The 23,965-nt window shown below is 44.3% G+C and overlaps 1 protein-coding gene across 1 annotated transcript in view; it reads right to left on the bottom strand.

Moving 5' to 3' along the window:
* The window catches only part of AGK (acylglycerol kinase), a 76,125-nt gene that overhangs the window by 3,079 nt on the left and 49,081 nt on the right, over positions 1–23,965 (bottom strand). Inside the window, exons 10-15 of the mRNA XM_011228052.3 lie at positions 22,283–22,352; positions 15,722–15,801; positions 12,877–12,934; positions 8,390–8,537; positions 7,856–7,953; positions 824–894 (exon numbers count right to left, since the gene is read on the bottom strand). Coding sequence (XP_011226354.2) covers positions 824–894; positions 7,856–7,953; positions 8,390–8,537; positions 12,877–12,934; positions 15,722–15,801; positions 22,283–22,352 — 525 coding nt within the window. The remainder of the gene's footprint in view (positions 1–823; positions 895–7,855; positions 7,954–8,389; positions 8,538–12,876; positions 12,935–15,721; positions 15,802–22,282; positions 22,353–23,965) is intronic.

Genomic DNA, 23,965 nt, shown 5'->3' with positions numbered 1-23,965 from the left:
TAGCCATGGAGACCGGCTGCCGCGGCCCAAATGTCTACTCCTTACACGGGCGCGAGAGGGAGCTCGGAGACAAAGCACAAAACCCCGTGGCTGAGCAGGTCACCAGTTGGCATGGCAACGTGTGGGCTCCAGGCCTGTGAAGCTGGGTGGGGGCTCTCGAGCATTCTTAACCAATGAAACTTAGGCAGAGGTCGGGCTTAACGAATTAGATGGGCCTGGAGGATCTTTTCTAGTGGAAAAGGGGAGAAGCCTGGAGACTGTGCAAAGTACTCCATACCTTTTCAGGTTCTCCATTACTGCCCTGAAGTAGGGCGAGGTGGACTGACAGGAATAGCAACCGCTACGGTGAAGGGCTTCACCACGAGACTTTCCCACACATCCTCCCAATCTGAGACTCAAAAACGATCCTGACGTAGTTAGATGTGAGTCTAGTATTCTGATCCACACACTGAGAAAAGGACCCAGAGAAGTTAAAGGATCTGTCCAAGTCGTGAGGCCAGGACATGGTGGAACTGAGATTTGTAGCCAGCAGCTCTGACCCTGAAGCCAAAGTTCTGGACGCTGGGCCCTGCTCCCACGAGTCTTTCATCTCACTGGAAAGGCAGCCTGCCCCCCACTCTGATTTTCCCAAAATGAACAGGGAAGGCCAAAGTGGGAAGGGGTACCGTTCTACACGTCAACCCAGACACTTGGAAGAAAGAGGCTACATAGTCCCCAAACCACACAAGTCTTCCGTTGGGTCTCTAAGACTTCATGGGGATCCCGAATAGTATGTGCTAGAAGACAAACTACCCACATTTCCTACAAACCCCAGCCCGCTTACCCTATAGTTATGAAGTCTCCTTTGCTGACAGTGTCGGGTTCAATGCAGATGTTCATAAAGTCTTCTTTGCTCTACAAGGGCAGGAAAACTAACATTAATACTCTACGTTTTGTCTAATGCAGCCTGGTGTCCTCCTTTAGCCTCAGAGGTTCATGTTTTAAAGCTGTTTATTATACACAGACCTTCACTTTTAGTAACTTGATCCTGAACACACACGCACATATAGACATACACACACACACACACACACACACACACATATGTATTTTACATTAAGACCTGTACTGAAGTATAATTTACATACCATAAAACTTATCACCTCATCACTAGCTTGCTTGCTTGGTTGGTTTTTACTATCCAGATAAGCTAAACAAAAACTCAGGTTTGTCAGAACTCAGAGTAGGTTTGCGAAGTTCTGACACTAATCATTCCAGCCGTTGTGGTCTCTGGGGTTCTCTCCCCACGGGTCGAGCTCCAGCCCATCGGCCCCGGCCAGCCTCCATCCTCACTGCGCATCAGCACCACACCACACCAGCTGGGTCAGCTGCTCAGTATGCAGAGCCCAAGAATGTGCAGGGTTTTTGGTGTGTTTTTTTAAAGATTTATTTATTAGAAAGTGAGCTCAAGTGAGGGAGGAGCAAAGGAAGACAATCTTCAAGCAGACTCCCTGCGGAGCACAGAGCCTGACGTGGGGCTCGCTCTCATGACCCACGAGATCAAGACCTGAGCCGAAACCGAGAGTCAAGACGCTTCACTGACGACTCACCCAGGTGCCCCCCCAAGTATGTGTTTTCAAATGTGGCACGTGCGGTTCTGATATGCATCCAGAGTTGAAGAGCAACAGTCCATTTCTGCCAGGGTCAGGTTTTAAAAACCTGTCATTACCGTCCCCCCAAAAGCTCTAGAAGAACTGACCTACAAGGAAGGGAGTATAAAACCAGACCGGGTCCTTGGACCACTCTCCCCAGTTTCCTACCAGTCAGCAGCTAGCAATACAAACCGGGCTCCTGTAATTCACAACAAATACTCTGTGTCTGCTTCAAATACAGGCTTTGTTTCTTTTTGGAGAGGTTCAAAATCTGTAGCCCCAGGATCACCATGAGCTGCTGGGAGCGGACAGCCTCCGTCTAGGGTTAGAGCACTACTAAAGCACACCTTCTCTGAACCAGGAATTACACAACACAGAGGGGTGACTTGGCTCTCAGTTCACCTTTTAGTCAACAACTGACTCAACTACCACAAACTCTTCTAGGTGCTTGGGTTACATCAATGAACTAAAAAACCAAGTATTTCTGCTGACAAAGAATTTATCTTCTACGGGGGAGAGTGGAGGGAATAAACAAAATGAGTTATACAATATATTAGAAGCATGTTAGGATGAATCAGCACAAAAACAGTATATTAGGTATACAGAGAAACAAATGGTAAATTATAAAGTATATTAGAAAATAAACTCTCATATACTTCTAATATACTTATTAGAAAAATGAGAGAAAAGAACACAAGAAACACCAGACGGTGTGGGTGGTAGGGGTGACATTTTTAAAGTGGGGTCCGGGTGAGCCTCATTGACAAAGCAAGCTCTGAGCAGACCCTGAAGGAGGTGAGGGAATTAGCGGTGTGGATTTCCAGGGCTCTGGTTCTCAAACTTGAGCAAGTATCACCTGGAGCGCTTATTAAAACGCAGACTCTGGCCCCATTCTCAGAGTTTACGGTTCAGCAGATCTGGTGAGGCCCAAGAACGTCCATTTCTAACACGTTCCCAAGGACTATACTCTGAGAACCACTGGCCTAGGGAAGAGCGATCCACACGAAGGGAACTGCCAGGGCAGGGGCTTACGGCCGAAGCATGCCTGATATGCAAAAGAACGGCGAGGAAGCCAGTGTGGCTGGAGCAGAGCGAGAGAAGGGGACGATGGGAGCGTAAGTCAGAGAAGAGGGGAGGCCAGAGCCCTAGGGTCTGTAGACCATTACAGGGCCCTCTGGAAGATTCCAAGCAGAGAAAATACGATCTGGCTTCATTTCGACAGGACCTCTCTGGCTGATGTAGTCAGAGAATGAACGTGGGGGGAAGGGGGGCTCTCAGGAATGCACTGGAACCACCCAGGTCAAAGACAATGGTTAGCAGCAGTAAGCAGGGAAGGTGGTGTTAAGCGCTGGCAGTATTTACAAGGTGAAGCCACCAGCACTTCCGCCAAGATTACATGGGAGGGGAGAGAGCGCGGCTCCAAGAGGTTTGGCCAGAGCAAGTGAAAGCACGGAATTGTAGTCCGCAGCCGCGGGGGACTGGACGGAGCACCGCCCCGGATGGGTGGAAGGGAAGAGCAGCAGCTCAGGGTTGAACCGTGAAGACAGAAAGGTGTATTAGTCATCTGAGAGGAGAAGGTAAGTAGACAGTTACACAGATAAGTCTAGCATTTCTTTTTAGCAAATAGTGCTGGTGCAAAAATCAATGTATGATACTGACAGATTTACATGAGAAGACGATCTCAAAGGATGCCGGAAAGGGACTTGATAAAATTAAATATCCATTCATGATAAAAACTCTTAGTAGATTAGGGATAGAAGGAACCTTCCTTGGGGTGCCTGGGTGGCACAGCGGTTAAGCGTCTGCCTTCGGCTCAGGGCGTGATCCCCACGTTCTGGGATCCAGCCCCACATCAGGCTCCTCTGCTGGGAGCCTGCTTCTCCCTCTCCCACTTCCCGTGCTTGTGTTCCCTCTCTCGCTGGCTGTCTCTATCTCTGTCTAATAAATAAATATAATCTTTTAAAAAAAAAAAAAGAAGGAACCTTCCTTAATCTTATAAAGGGTATCTGTACAAAATCCCATCAAACTCAAGAACATATCAATGAAATCTGTTTAAAGATTTTATTTATTTGTCAGACAGAGAGGGAGTATTTATTTGTCAGAGAGCGAGCGAACACGTGCACACAAGCAGGGGGAGCGGCAGGCTTCCCGCTGAGCAAGGAGCCTGATGCGGGACTCAGTTCCAGGACCCTGGGACCATGACCTAAGCCAAAGGCAGACGCTTAAACGACTGAGTCACCCAGGCGTCCCGCAGTGAAACCTCTGTCCACATCAGGAGTCCAACACGGCCTGCTCTTGTTACCTCCACTGAACACTACCACTACTGAGGTCCTGGCCCAGGCAGTGAGGTAAGAGAAAAGATCAGAAGGCTAAGTATTTGAAAGGAAAAACAAAACTTGCACTATTTGCAGTTGATTAAATCTATACAAAATCCAAAGGAATCCATAAACAAACTTAGTAAGAATTTAGTTATAAGGTTGTTGATTCAGTATCAGTATAAAAAAGTCAACTACATGTCCATCTAAATCAAATATTTAAAAATGAAATTTTAAGGGACACTATCTACAACAGCATCAAAAATTAAGATAACCAGGAATAGTTCCAGCAACAAGCAAACTGTTAGAACTGTAAAAGCTCACTGGAAGGCATTACCAGCCTCATGAGCTACGCCACGCTCACACAACAGAAGAGTCAATATTACAGAGGTGTCATCTTTCCTCAAATTGATCTACAGGTCCAGTGGAATCCTGTGGTCAATATAACAGATTTTTATGTGGAACTTAATAAAATAATACTTTTAAGGGATTTATAGAGGCCAAAGAGCCAAGAATAGCCAAGAGACTCTTTAAGAAGGAAAACATAGAGGGGATTACTATAAAATGATAATTAAAAGCAGCATAGTACTTTAATAAAGGTTCAGACAAGCAGAGCAACTGAAGAGAGAATCCACACACCCCCACGTACACCTGCTGCTCTCGCAGAATAACGGGTTTACTGCTCATGGGGGAGGGGGAGGAAGAGGATGGTCAGTAAATGGCGCTCGGACAACTGGCTTTCTATGGGCAAAGATGATAAAATTGGAGGCTTACCTCCATCATTCACAAAACTCAATTACAGGTGAAAGTGTTTCTTTTTAAAGTAAAAATAGAATCATGTGATGCACATCACAGCCTGGTTTTTCATTTAACAATATATGACGAATATCCTTCCGTGTCCGTAAATAGAGAACATTCTAAATAAATGTACCAGAATGGATTTCAGCAGTCCCCTGGTTCATTTGTTTCATGCATTTTGCATAAGTACGGTGAACAGAGCTGTACGAGAGATCCTAACTTCCACACATCCCACACCCCTTAAAGCCTCTTTGACTCTGAATGTACTTTTTTCAATGATGAATGAGTTTGGAGCTTTCACATGGCAGCTACACTGTCTTTGAATATTGCATTTGCTTTTATTTTTACAAAGAGCTGTGGAAACAGAAAATGAACGTGCTGCTGCTCGTGGTAAGCAGCACAGAATCTTCTTTTTTTTTAGATTTATTTTTTTAATTTTTTAAATTTATTTGAAAGAGATAGACAGTGAGAGAGGGAACACAGCAGGGGAGAGGGAGAGGAAGAAGCAGGCTCCCAGAGGAGGAGCCCGATGTGGGACTCGATCCCAGAACGCCGGGATCACGCCCTGAGCCGAAGGCAGACGCCTAACAACTGCGCTACCCAGGCGCCCTAGGGGCACAGAATCTCACTCTCATAACTGGCACCAAGATAAAACGCGCTCGGCACTCTGCACGTGGCTAATCTAGAGCCACGATCACACCCTTGACCGAACTCCATCCACTCATTGGTATTCCGTCATCAGAAAAAACGATGTTAAAAGAACAAGAACAAAATACTATAAATACCTATCATCAGAAATTGGGTATAAAAGCAATATATAATTAGAAATTTTATCTTTCTTTTTGAAATTCCTCTGGAATAGAATCTATTTTTTTTCAACCTTAATACATTCATTTTCACCAGTGTTTTCAGAATTCCGTCATGTAAGAAGTAGGGGAATGGCTACCCTGTGTATGCGTATGCATCTGATTATTCCTGTGGGAGAAATCCCTAGAAATAGAAGCACACCCCTGGCCCTAGTAAGTCTATTTTAGATGCTTCAGAGAGACCAGCGAGACACCATCAAGAAAGGGTGTTCTGATTTAGTTCAGTTCCAGCGGAAATGCAGGAGCACCCATTCCCCACCCTCTCCAACACGGCACACACTAGCATGCTTAATTTAGGACATTTCACTGTTATTTTAATTTGCATTCCTTTGATTTGAGCACTTTCTCTGTTTCCTTACCTATTACATGCATATAAAAGTTACATCTCCCTGATAATGTAGTTATAAGGATTAGGTGACTTGACACTATATAAAATTCTCAGGGCAGTGCCAGAGAGTACATATTCAGCAAATAGAAGCCATTTTTCCATGTTTATTTCCTTTGTGAATTTCTCCTCTTGTCCCCTATTTCTTTTTTTTTTTTTTAAAGATTTTATTTTTATTTATTCGACAGAGATAGAGACAGCCAGCGAGAGAGGGAACACAAGCAGGGGGAGTGAGAGAGGAAGAAGCAGGCTCATAGCAGAGGAGCCTGATGTGGGGCTCGATCCCACAACGCTGGGATCACGCCCTGAGCCAAAGGCAGACGCCTAACCGCTGTGCCACCCAGGCGCCCCACTTGTCCCCTATTTCTTAAGAGTCTGTTGTAAGGAAAGCTATGAACTCCTGCTCTATCATATTCTTTTTTCAATGTGTCATTAAAAATTTTGTTTATAGTTTCTTCGATTGTAAGTAGAACAATGTATCAGTATGATTTTTGCCTTAGACACTATGCTTAGAAAGGCCTGGTCCTCCCGAATTTATAGTGATAATCACCTCGATTTCACTCTAGTACTTTCATGATTTTCCTAATTTAACTCTTCAGTCCAACTGGAATTTAGAAGGTGAAGGAAGCTGTGTTATCCACGTGGTATACAGTGGACATGTGTTACTTTTCCAACTCGAAAACAACTCACTACTCCAGTAATGTCAGAGTCGAACTCCTGGCTGCATGCGTACACTCATCACCACGTTCAAGTCCACGTGCTGTTTCCAGACTGACCAGGTCACCTGTGCACAGATTACCTGGATCTGCATAAGACCCGATCATAGTAATGCATCCACAGGTCAGGGTAACTGTTCTGTTAGCATTCTCACTAATACAAACTACTCAGGCTTTTTCTACAGCAGGAGTCAGAAAACTCTGGATGGCCAGGGAGTTAGTATTTTGGGTTTTGGGGCCAGAGTGTCTGTGGCAACGACGACTCTGCCGTTAGGGCCTGAAAGCAGCCACAGACAGCATGAATATGAATGAATGTGGCCGTCCCAATAAAACTACTTACGGATATTGCAACCTGGATTTCATGTTCTTTCTGCGTATCACAAAATATTCTTCTTTTGATGTTCTCACAACCATTTAAAAATGTAATAACATCAATTCTTAGTTTAGTGTGCCACCTAAACAAAAATAGGTGGCAGACCAGTTTGCCAACCTCTGCTTTATTTCAACTTTTTTTGGTGTCTTGCCAATAGGAGCACCATCCAGAACTTTCTACACTGATGGAAAGGTTTTATATCTGCGCTTTCCAGTGTGGCAGCTACTTGCCACATATGGCTAATGGGCACCTGAAATGAATGCTAGATTTTATTTAATTCAAACAGCCACAGACAGGTCTAGCAGCCACTGTAGTGGACCATGCATATTAGCAGGTGGACTCTATATATATATATAATTTTTTTTTCTCCTGGGGACCCAAGTCCACATATTTAATATGTCACAAAAATAATGGTATTCACTCAAGTAAAAGTTTCACAATTTTTTATTCCTGACACAAAAGGAAGCAGGCTAACTTCCAATTCTAAAAGCCTTCTGCCCTCCGTTCTCTGAAGGCAGAAAGCCTGGTGGCTACGAAGCAGTGCCCAGAATGCTGGCTGAGATCCCGCCTGGCTTGAAGTTACCACCTCACTCCGCTGTTCCTTCCCATTGCTATTATTCCTTAAAACCACACCACATCCTCTTTTTCCCTGATCCTTTCCTCTCCGACCCAAAAGGGTAAAAATAAAAATACCCAATAAGTGGAAGAGCATGTTGCCTTTGTCACCTTTCCCAGATACCAAATGCTTTGCCAGTAAAAAGGCACGCTTACCGTCAAGTCCAGCTGACTGTTCCGTGTCGTGATGGACAGTTCGATGGTGGACAGCTGCACTTCTTTCCAGACCTCGGGGCTCACCTCTTGGGAAAGGGCTGTGGGGGGACATTAGATTCAGGTCAATTTCTTCCGTTAACACCTCTCCACTCCCCCACCAACGGCCCGCGGCTGGCTGCTCAGCTTGGCCACCCAAGCCTACCCGCGGACTTTCCACCTCAGTTTTAGTTATTGCACAGTTTCTTACACATAGGATGAAGAGTCAGGCTCGAAATGCCGTCTCTATACCCAAAACATCCCTACCAAAGCAGCCACAGGAACATAAAGGTCGGTGACAGAAAGAGGGAGCCATGGTCTGTCACCAACAACGCAGGCCGTTGCCATGCATGGGACGGTGCTGGTCTGGGTCCCACTCTGTGGCACAGTGGTCCTTGAACGGCTGCTCCTACCCGAGGCAAGCGGCTCACACTGATCCAGGGGCTGCCTTAGGTGGCACTGAACCGACCAGGGCTCTGCAAGCAGCACGGGGCTCACCGTCTTGCGGCTGCGCCCAGTACGACGCCAGCCTGCGTAGTATCCTCCTGTACAAAGAGGGCCGAGGAGGGGTCTCTTCAGCTGCACTGGGAGGTCTCTCTGTAGGTCCCGTGTATGAGATAGAGGCTTGATGTATCTGAGGCCACTCCTTTGAATGTGAAGAGAGAAAAACTGGTCATGCACACCCAAGTCCAAACTCTGGGAGAAGCTCTGCAGAGGTCAGTGATCTCCCTGTGCCTGTGCCTGAGAGCAGATTCATAATCTCGCTGAACACAATCAGCTCTACTTTGGAGCATGGAATCCTCAAGCTTGCTTTTCCTACTGAAGGCCGATCTTAAAAACCATGAACTCGGCGACGGCTGCCACCACTGCTCTCACACACACACGGCAGGGAAGTCCAAGCGGACTACCGACCACTGTTTATACTTGTCAAAAAAAAAAAAAAATCAGTACAAATGAGCATAGAATCATCCCATAAAAAATTTACCTTGGGTTTACAGATGGTGACACAAAAATGAAATGCATCGCATACCTTCTTCCCTTCTGGAATCCTATTCCACACGGAGCCGAGAATGGCTCAGGCTAGCCTCGTGATCCAGACAAGGCTTCAAAGACCACCATTCTCACACTCCAGATTGTTTCTCTTCGAATAATTAACCCCCCTCCAGCCACTCAGCCCCTGATGTCATCTCTAACCCCCAGCCACCCGTTTCTATAGCCACTACACATCCTGGTCCTCCCTGTTACCCAGAACTACTCCATCCTGGAAATCTAAAACCTTGATGTCTTACTCTCTAACCACGTCCCATATTTTTCTGTCTTTTGACTGATTCTTTCATGCTCAGTATGTCTCTCAGGGTGATCCACTCCCGTTCTCAGGTTTCCATGTGGTAAATTACAAACGAGTAACAATTCTGGCTCTCCTCTCCCTCCCTCCCCGCCCCCCCCCGAAAGTGGCTGTCCTGGGGACTCACTGCTTTCTCATGCAGTCGGCTTCCTATGACAGGGTCTGCCCAGAAGGAGATATTTTAAGGGGATGAATTCAATTTGGAGTATTTGGAAATCTGATTGTGACCACATTATCTAAGCTGTGTCCTTTACTCCTGCTGACATTTATAAAGCTGGTATTTTGATCTCCATCTGCCTGGCTCCTGCATTTGCTTTCATAACTTGGTTCAAACTCAGAAGAGGAAGAGAGGGGTGTTATTTTTGGCCCCTGAAGATCCAACCCCACACCAAATTTCCAATCCCTTTGAGAATTCCAGTCCCTGACTACACCATTTTCCCTCAGTGCCTAATTAACAGCTGATTATTTTGGTTGTTTTTTTGTTTTTAAGATTTTATTTATTTATTTATTTATTTATTTGAGAGAGCGAGCAAGAACACACACAAGCAGGGGGAGTGGCAGAGGGAGAGGGAGAGGAAGCAGCAGATTCCCTGCTGAGCAGAGAGCCTGATGCAGGGCTCGATTGCAGGACCCTGAGATCATGACCTGAGCTGAAGGCAGACGCTTAACCTACTGAGCCACTCAGGGACCCCAACAGCTGATTACTTTAAATCACTCTTTTCCCATCACTGTTGGTCCTCCCCTGTCTTTGATGTTGCCTCGTATGTGCCTTGAAAAGCCCCTATTCTGGATCAATCCTGTCACTAGGTTTCTGTACTTGGACGCTGTGGCTCCGTGCTCCTAGAAGGGCAACCGATACCACTGGTAAGTACACCTGTGCCACGACAAATCCTTGGTCTCCGGTCCTCAATGCCACTCGAAAATCCTTCCAAACCTCCCTATTTTCATCTCTCTTCAAAATCCCCCCTACCACGACCACCCACCTCATTTTCATCAGATCATCTTGCTTCCCACACTTCAGTGAGACCATCAGGACATCAGTGAGAACTGCCTGCCTCTCTATAAATGTGTCTGCATCTGGACCTCTGGTCTAGTTCTCTCCTGTCTCAAGGAAAAAGGTGTCCCTTCCTCTGTCCAAGGCTGAGCCGGCACCGTGGGCCCCACGTCCTCCTACCTGTGTGTGGGTTTTGCCGACTCCATCTTGCTCTGCTTCTTCTTGTCTCTCACCTCTTCCCTTTCTTTTTGTCTTTTGTCTCGGGGTAGAAAGACACGGCTCTTTCTCCAATCAATATAAACACTCCTGGCCCCATACTTCTCACTAGCTTTTGCCTTTTCTATCTCCTTCCCTTCAAAGTGAGGCCTCTTGAAGGAGTGGCCCAGCCCTGCTGTCTCTGTGTCTTTACCTCCCTTTATTCCCGAACTGTCGTTGATGGGGCTCAGCCCCTCCACTTAGGAAGTGAGCAAACCTTCAGGGATTGCCGAGTTCCCGTCCTGATTTAGACTCTGCTGCCACTTGGTGATGCTCTGGCTCCTGCGGGCTGGTGTGTCTGACTCTCAAGCGGACTCTCTCACGGGGACCTCCCCTTCCCCTCATGGCCTCAAGGGGAGCTCTGGGCTCTTTAAATGCTTCCATTCCTCAGGGCTCTCCCTGGCCTATCTGCGCCGCATGGCCACCTCGCCAAACCCACTCAGGCACTGAACATGTCTACACCTGTTTCTGCACACGTAAGTCACGACTATATCTCCAGCTTGTCTGTACCACAGGGATGTTCAACTCCGAATGTGCCAAACTGAAAGTTCATCTTTCTTCACAAATGTAACCCTGCTCTAGTATTGTCAGTGTTCACGGAAAACTCTAGTTAGCAAAGTAGCCCCTGAGACCAGAGGCCTGGGCTCCTCTATGCTCCTTCCCACTTTTGAGGGGGCTACCTCAGTATCTCTTTAATCCATCCTCTGCTGTCACCACACACGGTTACCAGCCTGTCTGGACCTCATCGCTTCCCACCTGGCTCATGTGAGCAGCCTTCTATCTGGTGCTCTTGCCTTAACCACCACATGCAATCCCTTGTCTACACTGTTGACAAATAACTTTTCTAAAATGCAGATCCACTCATGTCTCTCCCTTGCTTAAGACTCAGTCACTCCCCGATGCTTTCAAGGTAAAAGTCAGCTGCCACATCCAAACCTGCCGCGACCTCCCCTCCCCACCCTTCAACACCCCCCCTTCCTGACGTTCTGGAGCCCCGGCCACGTGACATCACGGCCACTTCACACGCCCTGGCTCCTGCCCCTGGAATGCCCTTTATCTAGTCTTGTGTAGATTCAAAACTGAGTAAAAGTGTTCCCCGCCCTGGGAAGGTTGCTTCCCCTGAGTCAGATATGAATGCCCCCCCATCTTCTCCCACTTTATCTTTCCATAGCTCCCCCAGCACTTCTCAGTCCACTGATTTACTGGTCCCTCCCACTCCCCAAACGTGGATCCTCCCTGAGGGCAGGAAACCTACCTTACTTGACTTTGTACTTCAAGCTGATAGCAGGGCTGGCCACACCAGATACTAAGTAACTGTTTGCTAAAGAAATGGTGGGAAGAGTTTCCATTCTCCCTGACTCCACTCCTTTAAAAAGTAGCTACTCTACTCTCCCTTGCTGCACTCACCACTCCACCACTGAAATTATTCCCTTAAGCAAGAGTAACCATGCATTTTACTAAAACGGTCCGCCTTCAGTGTAGAAAGGCATTGCCCTCCAAGTTCATGTTCATAATCATGTAAATTGGCTACCCCCAGTACTTAGGGGTGTTATTTTTTACATTTCTTTAACACAACAAGTATTTATTTAGAAGGTAAGGGGAGCTACGTTTTCAAGTTGTTTTGCGATGGACATACAACACTTTTATAATTAGAAAAACACTTGATGCTCTGAACATTAACATAAGAACCAGTATTTTCACTACAAACTTCATCTGCCAATTTTCAGATTGACCGGCCAACTTTTGAATATACTGCTTTGATTTGCATAAAAGCTAAACACAGGATGTCGTCCACAGATAAGGATGACTTTGCTATTAGCATTTTTATTAATATACACCGCTCAGCTTTTCTCTATGCCAACACTTTTCAGTGGACAGGCTATAGTAGTGGTGCCCGATGGAATGTTCTCCAACACTGAAAATATTCTCTATTTGTACTGTCTAAGACAGTAACCACTACCCATATTTTGCTGGCACAGTTTGAACCCTACTCTATTATACAAAAGCCTGTTGCGTTACATACATTTGGATGCAAATTTTCAATTCATTTCCAGATACTAACATAGAAACCCTTACAAATAATTGAGGAGATAGAGGTGATTCTGCTCCAGGTTTGTCTGGCAAGAGTGAGTGAATAAATAAGCAAAAGGAAGTGGAATATCAAAGAGAAATTAAGTATGAGTTTGGTGAGGGAGGGACTGAGCCGGTAGATGAGGGATGATGGCTTATCTAACAGGAATGCTTCCTGCATTCGTATCTAAGTAAATACCCCCCCTTTGGAACATGTCATATGTATCTGTAGCAGGGAATTTTTAAAAATCCAAATTCACACATCACAGAGTAACAACAAAATAACACAGGGCAAATTTCTACAGTGTAAACTGCATTTACCTTAAGAGTGCTGAAGAAGTGAGCTGCTTTGGTTTTTAGAGGCCCGAGATACCAGTACCTGAGAAAGATCAAGACAAAAATGTGATTAGAATATTAAAACCATCAACGTTGACGAAGGACAGGACGTTAAAACCGCACCCCCACTGTGGGTACCCCTCACAATCACCTCCAGTGTGAGGGGTGTTCTGTGAACTACCCTCTCCTCACAGCTCTGGAGGCCCGGGGCCGTGCTTGAGCAGAAAAAAGTAGGACAGTTAAGTTTTTAATCTGCATTTCAAAGTCGTGTCAAATAGCGCGTAGTTATACAGCGGACAGATCCTTGCAATTTACAAGAAACACATAATCAGCGTGTCCCTGACTCTCAATTCACAAGTATCAGTGTAATAGACACTTTCAACCACAGAATGTGGCAGAGTCTACGTTCACACGAGCAAGGAGTGGAGGATGAAGCCACAATGAGCTGCAGATGCTGGGTGGTCTGGTGTGCGACTCACACGCTAAGCAACTGGATCCCGTATGTCATATTCTCTCTCTCTCTCTCTCTCTCACACACACACACACACACAAACACAGTCTGTAAATGAGCCTAACTTCACATTACTCGTGTTACGCAGCTTCAAAATGGGAAATGGGAAATCTGGGAACGAAGAGGGTCTACTGTATATTGCTAAATACATAAAAGCTAGTGTAGAGAGAAAGATGCCTACCGGGAATTAGAAAAGTGACATAAAATAGATTCCTCTCTTAAAATTTATCTCTGTCCCCTACCAGCTCATCTTAAGTGCTCCGTATTTATTCTGATCAATATGTATTTACATAGCATTTACTATGTATGTGAAGAAAACAGAAGACTATAAAATTCCTGCCTTGGAAGGCTTATAATTTGAGAAAATAAAGCCCAAAAAAGTAACAGAAAACAATAAATGACCATATATACATATCGGTGTCAACTGATGGCTATTTATTGGTGAGGAGAGTCAAGAAGGGACAAGAAATCACTTAGGACTAAAAATCATCGGGGCAACCAGGCCTGCATAATGGAGGGCACAAGAGCAAAGTAAGGGCGTGGGATTTAGAAAGAGGTTTGGATTTAGGGCCATGAAAGAGGGAAAGAAGTCATTCTAGGCAAGAGGAGTAGCAAAGGCACAGGAAACACTGAGAACAGTAGCCACATTAAAGACTTAAAAGTAAATGACAGATCAAGTTGGTCCCTGAATGCCAGAATAAGGAGGTTAGCTAGAACCCCACGAGCAATGGGGAGCCATGCTAAATATTATTCAGGTTCATACAGTAATGCTACTGAGGGCCTTGATCATCTGATTTTTTCTAAGCTTCCGTAACAACATTTGCTTCACTTCCCAGCTAGCCAGAGAGAAAGGCAGTTTATTCCTAACTGTCCAGAGTTCCACTCATCTCTACCAACGGCACAATGTGATGCTATGCTTGTAGCCTGATGGCCAGCTAGGAAATCATTTCTTGCGTGCCTGCTGTTTCTCCCACGGCACTCAGAGGGACTCAGTGGAAGGTCCCAGTCGGGGTGTTAGATAATCGCCACCAAAATTTTAAAATTCATCGTTCAAAAATCAATCAAAATAGGGGCAAGTATGTGAGATACTCCTAAAGGGGCTGACCTATACCCGGGCTCAGTTGTTGATTAACACATTTCACGAAGCAATTTGTTCTCATCAGACTTCTTCAGGGAAAACTAAGCAATTCCTCTTGGCGAGTTGCTGGTGTTCAAGATCACAGATACAACATAAGGTGATTTGTTGGGTCGCCTGAGTGGCTCAATTGGGTAAGTGTTTGCCTTTGGCTCAGGTCATGATCCCAGGGTCCTGGCATCAAGCCCTGCTGTGGGCTCCCCGCTGAGCAGGGAGTCTGCTTCTGTCTCTAGAACTAACCCCCCTCCCCACTTGTGCATGCTCTCTCTCCCAAATAAAATTTAAAAAAATTAAAAAACACCATAAGGTGATTTGTGGAATCAAGGTAATCATGGCCAACTTACAAATCAAAACAATGTGAAACACTCAACAGTGCAGTGTGTAATACAATACAGCACAACTCTCTTTGGCATTCCACTCTCGAGAACTCATTAGCAGGAATAATAAAGTGAGACAAGTAAAAGAAATGTCCAGAGAGAAAGTGTGGCAGGAAAGCCTATGAGGGGAAAGAGGAGTCTTCTTGATAAAAGCTGTGAGATAATCATAATTCATTTAAACCATACTAAATTATAAGCCCGATGTTAATAAAAGGTAAAGAGAAAGCACTACCCACCAGATACGGAGTCAGTCCCCCCTCAGGAAGCCTGTGCCCACACCACCTTCCACTGGGAACAGAACACGGCATAGCCACTTTCCAAGCCAAGTTTCATTCGGCACCAGGATCTCTCGGAAACGAAGTCCATTCCCACGGAAGTCAGCCACGGCCCTCTCCTCACTGCCACGACAGGCTTCTTTCTTCCAACTCACAACACAGCCAGGCATCCCCCCTTCTTCCTTCTGACAGAGGCACCCTGCTGTCTCTCGATCCACCAGGCTTTGGACAAGAACACCTCTCAGGGCGTCTTCCAGGGCTGTAAAAGCTCCCCAAGGCTGGCGCCCCAGCAGGATGCTGGGCAACTCCGGTCCAGCGTGAGCCTGGCCTGCGCTCAAATACCACGCCCGCCGCTTTATTACCCAGCTAGCGCAGAGGAAACGGGAACCTTCCCCAGACTTTGTGTGTGTAAGATCTAAACCTGTACCTCTATTATTCATAAGTAATTCAACCTCCAGGCCCAGCAAATTTCTTCCTAGATGAGAAAAAGGATTTTTTTTTTTTTTTAAATCATCCCACATCAGTACTTTACTTGCTAACTTTGACGCCAGCATCTCTGAAGGATCCCCATCGAAGGCCGGTCACTGCAAACACGGGCTGTTCCTTTTCACCCTGGAAGTTAAATACATTCATTTTAAATTAATGGTTACAGTAATTTGGAACACTCTACAGCAAAGTACCCAGCAAATGTTCTGGCCTACTCTTCCGCAAACCAAATTCTAAAAAGGATGTTCAAAATCTCAGAAATTAACTGAATAGTCAGTTAAAGGACTTGAGTAAAGCACACTGTAAAATAAATTTTTCTATAGTAGGCCTCATGAATCTGCTGGCCGGGACATAATATCGTACTTCGGACTATGAAGTAAATTACGAAGTACGTAACTACGCTGGCTCTTCAACCAACCAGTAGTCGGGTCGGCCAGAATTTCTTCTCTCTCAGAGACTTGTCCAAGGCAAAGCTCATGTAAGCCTGCATTCTCTTTAGAGGTCCAAGCACTCTCAAGTAAGAGGAGAATCCTGGTACTCTAGAATGTTTCACCTGAATATCTAAAACTACAGCCAGGTATCTGTCATCACCAATCAGAATAAAAAGTGATTCAAATTTAGTCCAATGCTTTATGGCAAAATAGTGCATATTACAATCAGTGAGTTACTAATAGATCTGTGAGTTAATATGTAGAAAATATACACAATAGAGCCACTGTCTTTGAGAGTTCATAATGGACCTTCCTTAAAGTGTGTGTGTGTGTGTGTGTATACACACATATATATCAAGATTGTAAGAGGTCCTTTTCCCATACCTCAGAATTACAGCCGAAGCCCAAGACTCCGCCCACATTCTAAGCAGAGCTGTCACATGCTAGACATACAACTTCCCAGAACTTGCTAAATGGGGGCAGAAGCAGTTCGATTTCCACCACACCGTCAGCACAACCAGTATCAGCAGAAGGTTCGGAACTGGAGGAGAACCCTCGACACTGTAAACTGCTGGTCTAGAGAAAGTACGTGAAGTCTCCTCAGGGAGGGAGTGCTTCCCCTCCGTCCCACTTCAATCCCACTACACCGAAACCAAGTGAGGGATTTCTAAGAAAATCACACACGAATAGGGGCAGCTTCTGAGAGCGTGGAGCACAGAGGTGACAGTGAGGCACCTCACCCAGCACAGCAAGGATATGTCAGTCTCCTGGGTGCCGACTGGATGGTGTGGAATATAGCAGGGCCTTGAGCCATCTGGACAATAGAAAGCTAATCATTTTTTGCATGGAATTATCACTAAGGAATACATATCCTATAATAGGGACTAGCGATACAAAAAGTAACCCGCCCTCAAAGAGCTCCGGGGGCGAGGGGGGTATGCAGACACACAGCGACCATGACGGAGACAGGCATCGAGGACTACGAAAGCACAGGGCAGGTGTGACTGTACGCGGTGTGGGGGAGCAAAGGAGACCAGTGGCCAGGGAAATACAACATAAAACGACACATACGGTAAATTTTAAAGAATAAGGTGCCTACATGTTGTGATGAGCACTGGGTGTTTCACGCAACTAGCGAATCGCAGAACACTACAGCAAAAACTAATGATGTACTGTATGCTGGCTAACTGAGCATAATAAAAAATAAAGATAAATTTAAAAAAATAAAAGAATAAGGTGCCTAGATTGAGGGAGGTTGGGGAGAAGCACGGAGAGACAGAAAAGGGAGAAGAAGGGGTGCTCCAGCCAAGGGAGGGAAGCAGCACCATGTGGGTCTGCGGTATCTACAGGAGCACTTCCCCCAAGTGCTCTGGAGGGGCAAGGGTCACAACTAATGACAGTAGCGATGGTAGAGGGTTCCATGATGAAACGAGTGCAGAAATACCAAAATGCCTCGGTTTGAAACAAGTTATGTTTACTGCAGGTCTTCTTAGAATCTTTAATATGTTAATATACATTATAAACCTCCAAAAGGAGAAATACACACAGTTTCCCTGAACTGTGAACTGCACGCCTTCTCTGGGAGGCATTTTGCATAACTACTATTCCTTAGGAAAGGCTGGTCTAAAGCATGCAGTGTCTCACGGAGTCCTGGTTTTAGCGCTCAAGATTTCCCAACCGGTGCACTAAGAATATTTTCTCGTTCTTCACTGCGTGGGGATGGGGGGGGGGATTTTAGGAATATTCTGTTAAGATTAGTTGCAAGGCCTTGTAACCTCAAGGTGTCATTGTTTGGGGTGCTATTCCTAGCAAGGGATGGGACTCTGGACAATAGGAAATGAGTGTGGAAAGATCTAGAGAAGCCCAGATATCAGCCAGTTGGGCACAGAGCCCTCAAGATCCAGGAGAGGCCTGGGGGCCAGCAGGGGACTGGTCCCTGTTGGGGTACACAAGAAAAATGAAGAAGGGCAGGTGGACAGAGTAAAGGCCAAGAGACAAAATACCACCAGATGTTGACCCGGTGACACAGTACCAGATGGATGGTCAGTAAAGAAAAACAGGTACAAAAAGACAGCCATACAGCCAGATTTTACCAGCCAAGGAGATACGTTGTCCCAAGTCATAGAACCCCCTAGAAAGAGAAAATGGCTTTATAACAGTTTGCTAAAAAATAATAATAATAATAATAACCGAGAGCTGGTTGGAATAAAAGCTGAAGGGACTTTGAAAACAATTCTGGTCAACTAGATAGGTACCCAGTCCAGGAATTTTAGGAATTCTAGATGAAGAGATAGGAACAAATAGAAGGGATTTGGAAGTTCTGAGGTTTTGATCAGTCAGGGTTTTAACAGAAGGAAGCCAGGAATGACAGAAGAAAGGGAGAGACTCTAACTTTGACCAGCAACCCTAACCTCCTCTTTGGGTTCTGGGTGGGCAGTTTCTAAGAATCCAACGGAAGAAGCAAAAGAATTAGAAAGACTTCCATACGTCTTTTCAGTACTTTAAAGTCAAGTACTAGGCTCTGTAGATGTCTATATGGGAAAATGCCCTTTAGAAATCACGGGATAGTGCCAAGAGTGATACCATCTGGACAAAACGGTCAAGTCAAAAAGCAATGGACCATAAGACGGAAAACCTAGATTCTACTTCGGTCTCCAGCATGACTAGTCCGATAACCAGCTGACTTGTTTTTCTTTCCACTCTGTCAAATAAGATACTAATACACATCTTGTCCTCTTAAGCTGGGGGTCCAAATGAGCTAGGGGCACACACTGGACACTGTGAAAAGCTAAATATAAAGCATTATTCTAGCTTCCGAGGACTAGAGCTTTGGAGACTCTTCAGTTATTTATGTGTAATTGGGTTTGGGTTTATTTATTTTTTTAATTTTTTTTTAAAGACTTTATTTATTTATTTGACAGAGATAGAGACAGCCAGAGAGAGAGGGAACACAAGCAGGGGGAGTGGGAGAGGAAGAAGCAGGCTCATAGCAGAGGAGCCTGATGTGGGGCTCGATCCCACAACGCTGGGATCACGCCCTGAGCCGAAGGCAGACGCTTAACCGCTGAGCCACCCAGGCGCCCCGGGTTTGGGTTTATTTTTTAAAAGAAGAGGAATCTGGTATCACGCTTCACCTATAATGCTTTCCCCTATGTTCTGAAAACAATTTCCAGGAATAAGGAAAAAAGAGAACACAAATTCAGCTTCACTGGGTGCCTCACAAACCACAGTAGAGGCTGCCATGCTATGTTTTCTAGGAATTAATTTTTAAAGGTTTCTGCTTCCTGGGCTGTGTCATCAATACACAGAGCCTGTGGCAAATTTGATACTGGTTTCATCAATTCACAAAATCAGTGCATTTAGAAGAAAAGAAAAAGAGGAGACAAGACTTTTAAATACAAGCACAGTCAACAATTTCCAATTAAATCCTAATTACTCTGGAATGTATTACTTCTCACACATTTATAAGCAGCAGTAAATCACCTAGTTATTAGGAGATATAACCTACTCACCTCCTTTGGTGATAACATTTTAAGATAATCTTCATAGATGCCCACCTGTGCTGCCTTCCTAGACTAGAATTTCTTTCACACAGCCCTTCCATGTTGTGAGAATGACTTGGATTTATCATATGCTAAAGAATCAAATGCAACTTAAATCACTTTTATCATGACCAGTGACATCATGATGGACAGTCCAGACATCACTGCATGAAGAACAGAAGAAAACGGAAGGAAAACGGGCTGGAAGAGCACAGGCGCACCAATCGTAAATATGCATCTGGCCAATGCTGTATAACTAACAGCAGTATCTTAGGACTGAAGTTTGGGAATCGTGACATAGTATGGAACCTTCTTTCATAGATATCGGGAAAGTTGAGTGAATATAAAATGTTCAGAGCCTCTAAAGGACAACCTGAACGTAGCTGGTACATTTTAAGACCAAAACTGAGTAAATGACAGGGCTCACTATTCATAAAACTGTTTGGCTTTATGGCTTAGCTTTCTCAGGAATCTGCCCTTTGGTGGTGGGGAAGGGGGGAGTTTTGATGAAGGAGAAATAGCTACTTAACTACTACCCAGTGCAAATATCTATTTTTCTAGGAATGGAATTCTTTTTAAAGAGAGGATTCCAATCAGGAATCCGGAATGGCTACTGGGTTGTCTTCTCTCCAAAAGTTTTGGAAAAATGTCAAACCAAGAAATTCTTTAACAAACAACGAACACTGTTTATATCTCTCAGCTACATACCACAGCCGCCAACATTTTCCGCTATTGGCTTTATCTCTGTGTGTACATGTTTTGTAGTTTTGTTAAATCATTTGCAAATAAATGGAAGACTTAGTGGTCCTCACCCCTAAATATTTCAACATGCATCTCCTAAGAACAAGGACAGACATAGGCACAATGCTACTGTCACTCTCAAGAAATCTAACATTGACATGTATCTAATATACAGTCCGAATTAAATATCTGATTGTTCCAATAATATCTTTCATGGTCGTGTTTTTCATTTTTCTAATCCAGGATTTTGTACTGGATTTAACTATATTGCTCTAGTTTCCCTAACCTTGAACAAATTCTCTTGGATTTCAGGACACTAACATTTTTGAAGACACCAGACCAACTGTTTTTAAAATGTCCCACAATTCAGATTTGATAGACTTTTTTCTCATCAGTAGTTTCCATTAGATTCACAGAAGTAGACATTTTGGGCAAGAAACTCCATAGGTGATGTTGTATTCTTCTCGAAAGATCATATGAGGAGGCAGATATCGGTGATGCTAGGATCAATCACTTGGCTAAGGCGGTGTATGCTGGGTCTCTCTACTGTACAGGTACATCTTCCCCCCTACGTAATCATTTAGTAACCTGTGATGCTTTAACACTGTGTCGATATACGTTCCCCAATGATCCTTCTATCCAATGGTTTTAGCATCCATTGGACGCTCTCTATCTGAATCAATTATTTCATTAGTGATTGCAAAATAACAACTATCATTTCTACTACATTTACAAGCTGGAAATTCTCTTAACTGTAGGCTCATAGATTCTTCATTTTACTGCATTATAATCCGTTAGCATTATTATGCTTTTTGATGTTCAAACTGTCCCACAGTTGGCCAAGAGGATACCATCAGGCTAGCTCCTGTGTCTTGTCAGGTTATCTCCATTAGTTTTTGAGTAGCTCTTGGCTTTGTTCTTGCCTTGCCTCTGAAAGCCATCTCTTCACAGAGTCCTGGTAACTTTTCTTAGGGAACAGTATTTAGAGACCAAAATCTGAGTGCCAGGTATGCCCACTACTGTGGAGTGTCATTGCTTCTAAGCCCTTTCAGTGGGCAGAGCCAGCAAATATTTTTTTAAAAACAATTCATGAGTTATCTACAAATCAATAAAATGTTAGACAGCCCAGTGGGAAGTTCTGCTCCAATCCAGGATGTAGGAAGCTACAAAGAACATTAACCCCATGCAAAAAATGAGAATAAGCCAGATAACCTACAAAATCATAACTTTTCTTGAGCCCACCAGGGAGTGAGCTGAAACTGCAAGACAGCCAAGTAACCCGAAATCCAAAGACAAACCCCTCCAAAGGACAGACAGGACAGGACAAAGGTTTCACCTTTGCCAGAGCATGAGAGCAAGAGGTGGGCACCATGCAAACAGGGTAAGGTGAAACCAGTCACTGTCCCAAGGGCTTTGTATTACTGGCTCTTTTAATATCCCAAACCCCCCCGCCGAGACAGAGAAATCATGTGGTCCAAAGGTAATCATTGGAGGAACTAAAAATAGTGACACTACACCAGAGGAAATCTAGAGGAATTCTTATTTCTAACAAAGAGGTCAAGAGATAGAATCTAAAACTGATAAATCAAAAAACAATTTCATAGACTAAATATTATTGATCAACTATACAACTGAAGACGGTTATGATAGTTACCTTTAGTTTTGTGGGGTTTTTTTAAACACAATTTTAAAAAGTAGCATCATAAGCATATTAACTAGTGATGACAAGCAGAATAAACAGGTAAAATGCTTTTTCTCTGAGAGTTATGCTTGGGATAGGAAAGGATATTATTTTCATTGTAACTCCATTTGAACTGTTACATTGTATTTTCTTTAACACGCATGCGTGCGTTACTTTGGTAATTTTGTCAAACTCTGAAAAAAAGACTTTACCTTGATCTGCAAGACATCAAGTGGAACAGTCTCTCCTTTCACAATGGCAAGGGTGGCATCTGTAATATGTCTAAAAAGACAAAGGGAGAACGATCATTTGTGGAAAAGAAGCAACCCCTCCCCTACACACACACACACACACACACACACACACACACACACACACACACACACTCTCTCTCTCTCTCTCTCTCTCTCTCACTCACTCACTCACTCACTCATTCCTGCCCAGAGTACTAACAGGTCAGGAAAAAGACCTATTCCTTCAAAATACTCCCAGACAGCACAACAAATGAATATAAAAGAATTACTGATACAAGCATAGGGGAAGGCTATGGCAAAGAGAAGTTTATGCAAGGCGCCAATCATTTGTTTACTTCACGTTTATTGAATCTCTACTCTGTGTCTATTATCACTGGAAAATATGATGCTTAATACTAACAGCATCTTTCATTCATTCAAAGAAATTCAATCACTTGAAAAAAATATTATTTCTTTTGACTCAAAAAACCTAAAGGGTAACTAAAGGATAGGATTTGAGCTATTGCTGCAAATACAATCCAGAACCCAAGACCTATTTCTGACTTTCCAGGATTACAAGGATGTAATTTTTTTTTTTTAAAGATTTTATTTATTTGACAGGGACAGCCAGCAAAGAGGGAACACAAGCAGGGGGAGTGGGAAAGGAAGAAGCAGGCTCCTAGTGGAGGAGCCTGACGTGGGGCTCGATCCCATAACGCCGGGACCACGCCCTGAGCCAAAGGCAGACGCTTAACGACTGCGCCACCCAGGCGCCCCACAAGGATGAATTTTGATGGCTGATTCTTTTGTTTATAGACACGAGACTGTTCCTATCTATATTCTGATCGTCACTTGAGAAGTCTATAGGTAAGAAAGGCCGGTACCACTGACAATCGTACAGGGCATGTGAAAAAACTATGCTAGGCTTAAAAGCAGTTCTACGGTTCACACTCTAAATAGATCTGAGGTCAGACGCACATTAAATTAAAACAGAGAGTCAGCCAAAGAAATATTAAATCAACAAGTCGCCAGACAATATTTGCTCTTGCAACAGAAAGAACGAGTCAACCCACATCAAACACTTTCCTTGTCCAGCCTGTCCACCCTCCTGTCACTTATCAACCGTCTCTGTATAGCTGCCTATTCTCATCCTTCAGATGTTGGCTGAAATGTCACCGTTTACCCTAACCAGCCTAGAGGCCCTTCCCTATAATTCTCTAGCACTGAACTGTGTTCATTTTCCTTTGTCACAGATCACAATTTATAATACACATTTGTTATTTACACCTTTATCATCTGCCTCCTGCTGGAGACTGAAAGTTCCACAAGGTTAGTAATAACTTACAGACGTTATTGACCAATATAAAACCTAACACCTAGCACAGAGCACGGTATAGAACAGGCAATCAGTATTTGATGAATAAATGATTTTATTCTATACAATTCTAAAGCATATAAAAACGCATAGAGAACAGTATCATGAATTCCTATGTATTCCACATCCAGCCTCCACAAGGATCAATGCATAGCTGATCTTTTTTCTCAATACTCTCACTCACTTCTCCCAATCTGTAGCAAAGCAAATCCCAGATAGCTGAACACTTTATCCATAGATATTCCTTTATGTATTTCTAACAGACATATTCCTTTATTTCTAAAAGA

This window comes from Ailuropoda melanoleuca, chromosome 1 (assembly GCF_002007445.2).
Source record: "Ailuropoda melanoleuca isolate Jingjing chromosome 1, ASM200744v2, whole genome shotgun sequence".
NCBI lineage: Eukaryota > Metazoa > Chordata > Mammalia > Carnivora > Ursidae > Ailuropoda > Ailuropoda melanoleuca.
Note: the sequence above shows the minus strand (reverse complement) of the source record. Positions and strands in the feature narration are given on the sequence as shown.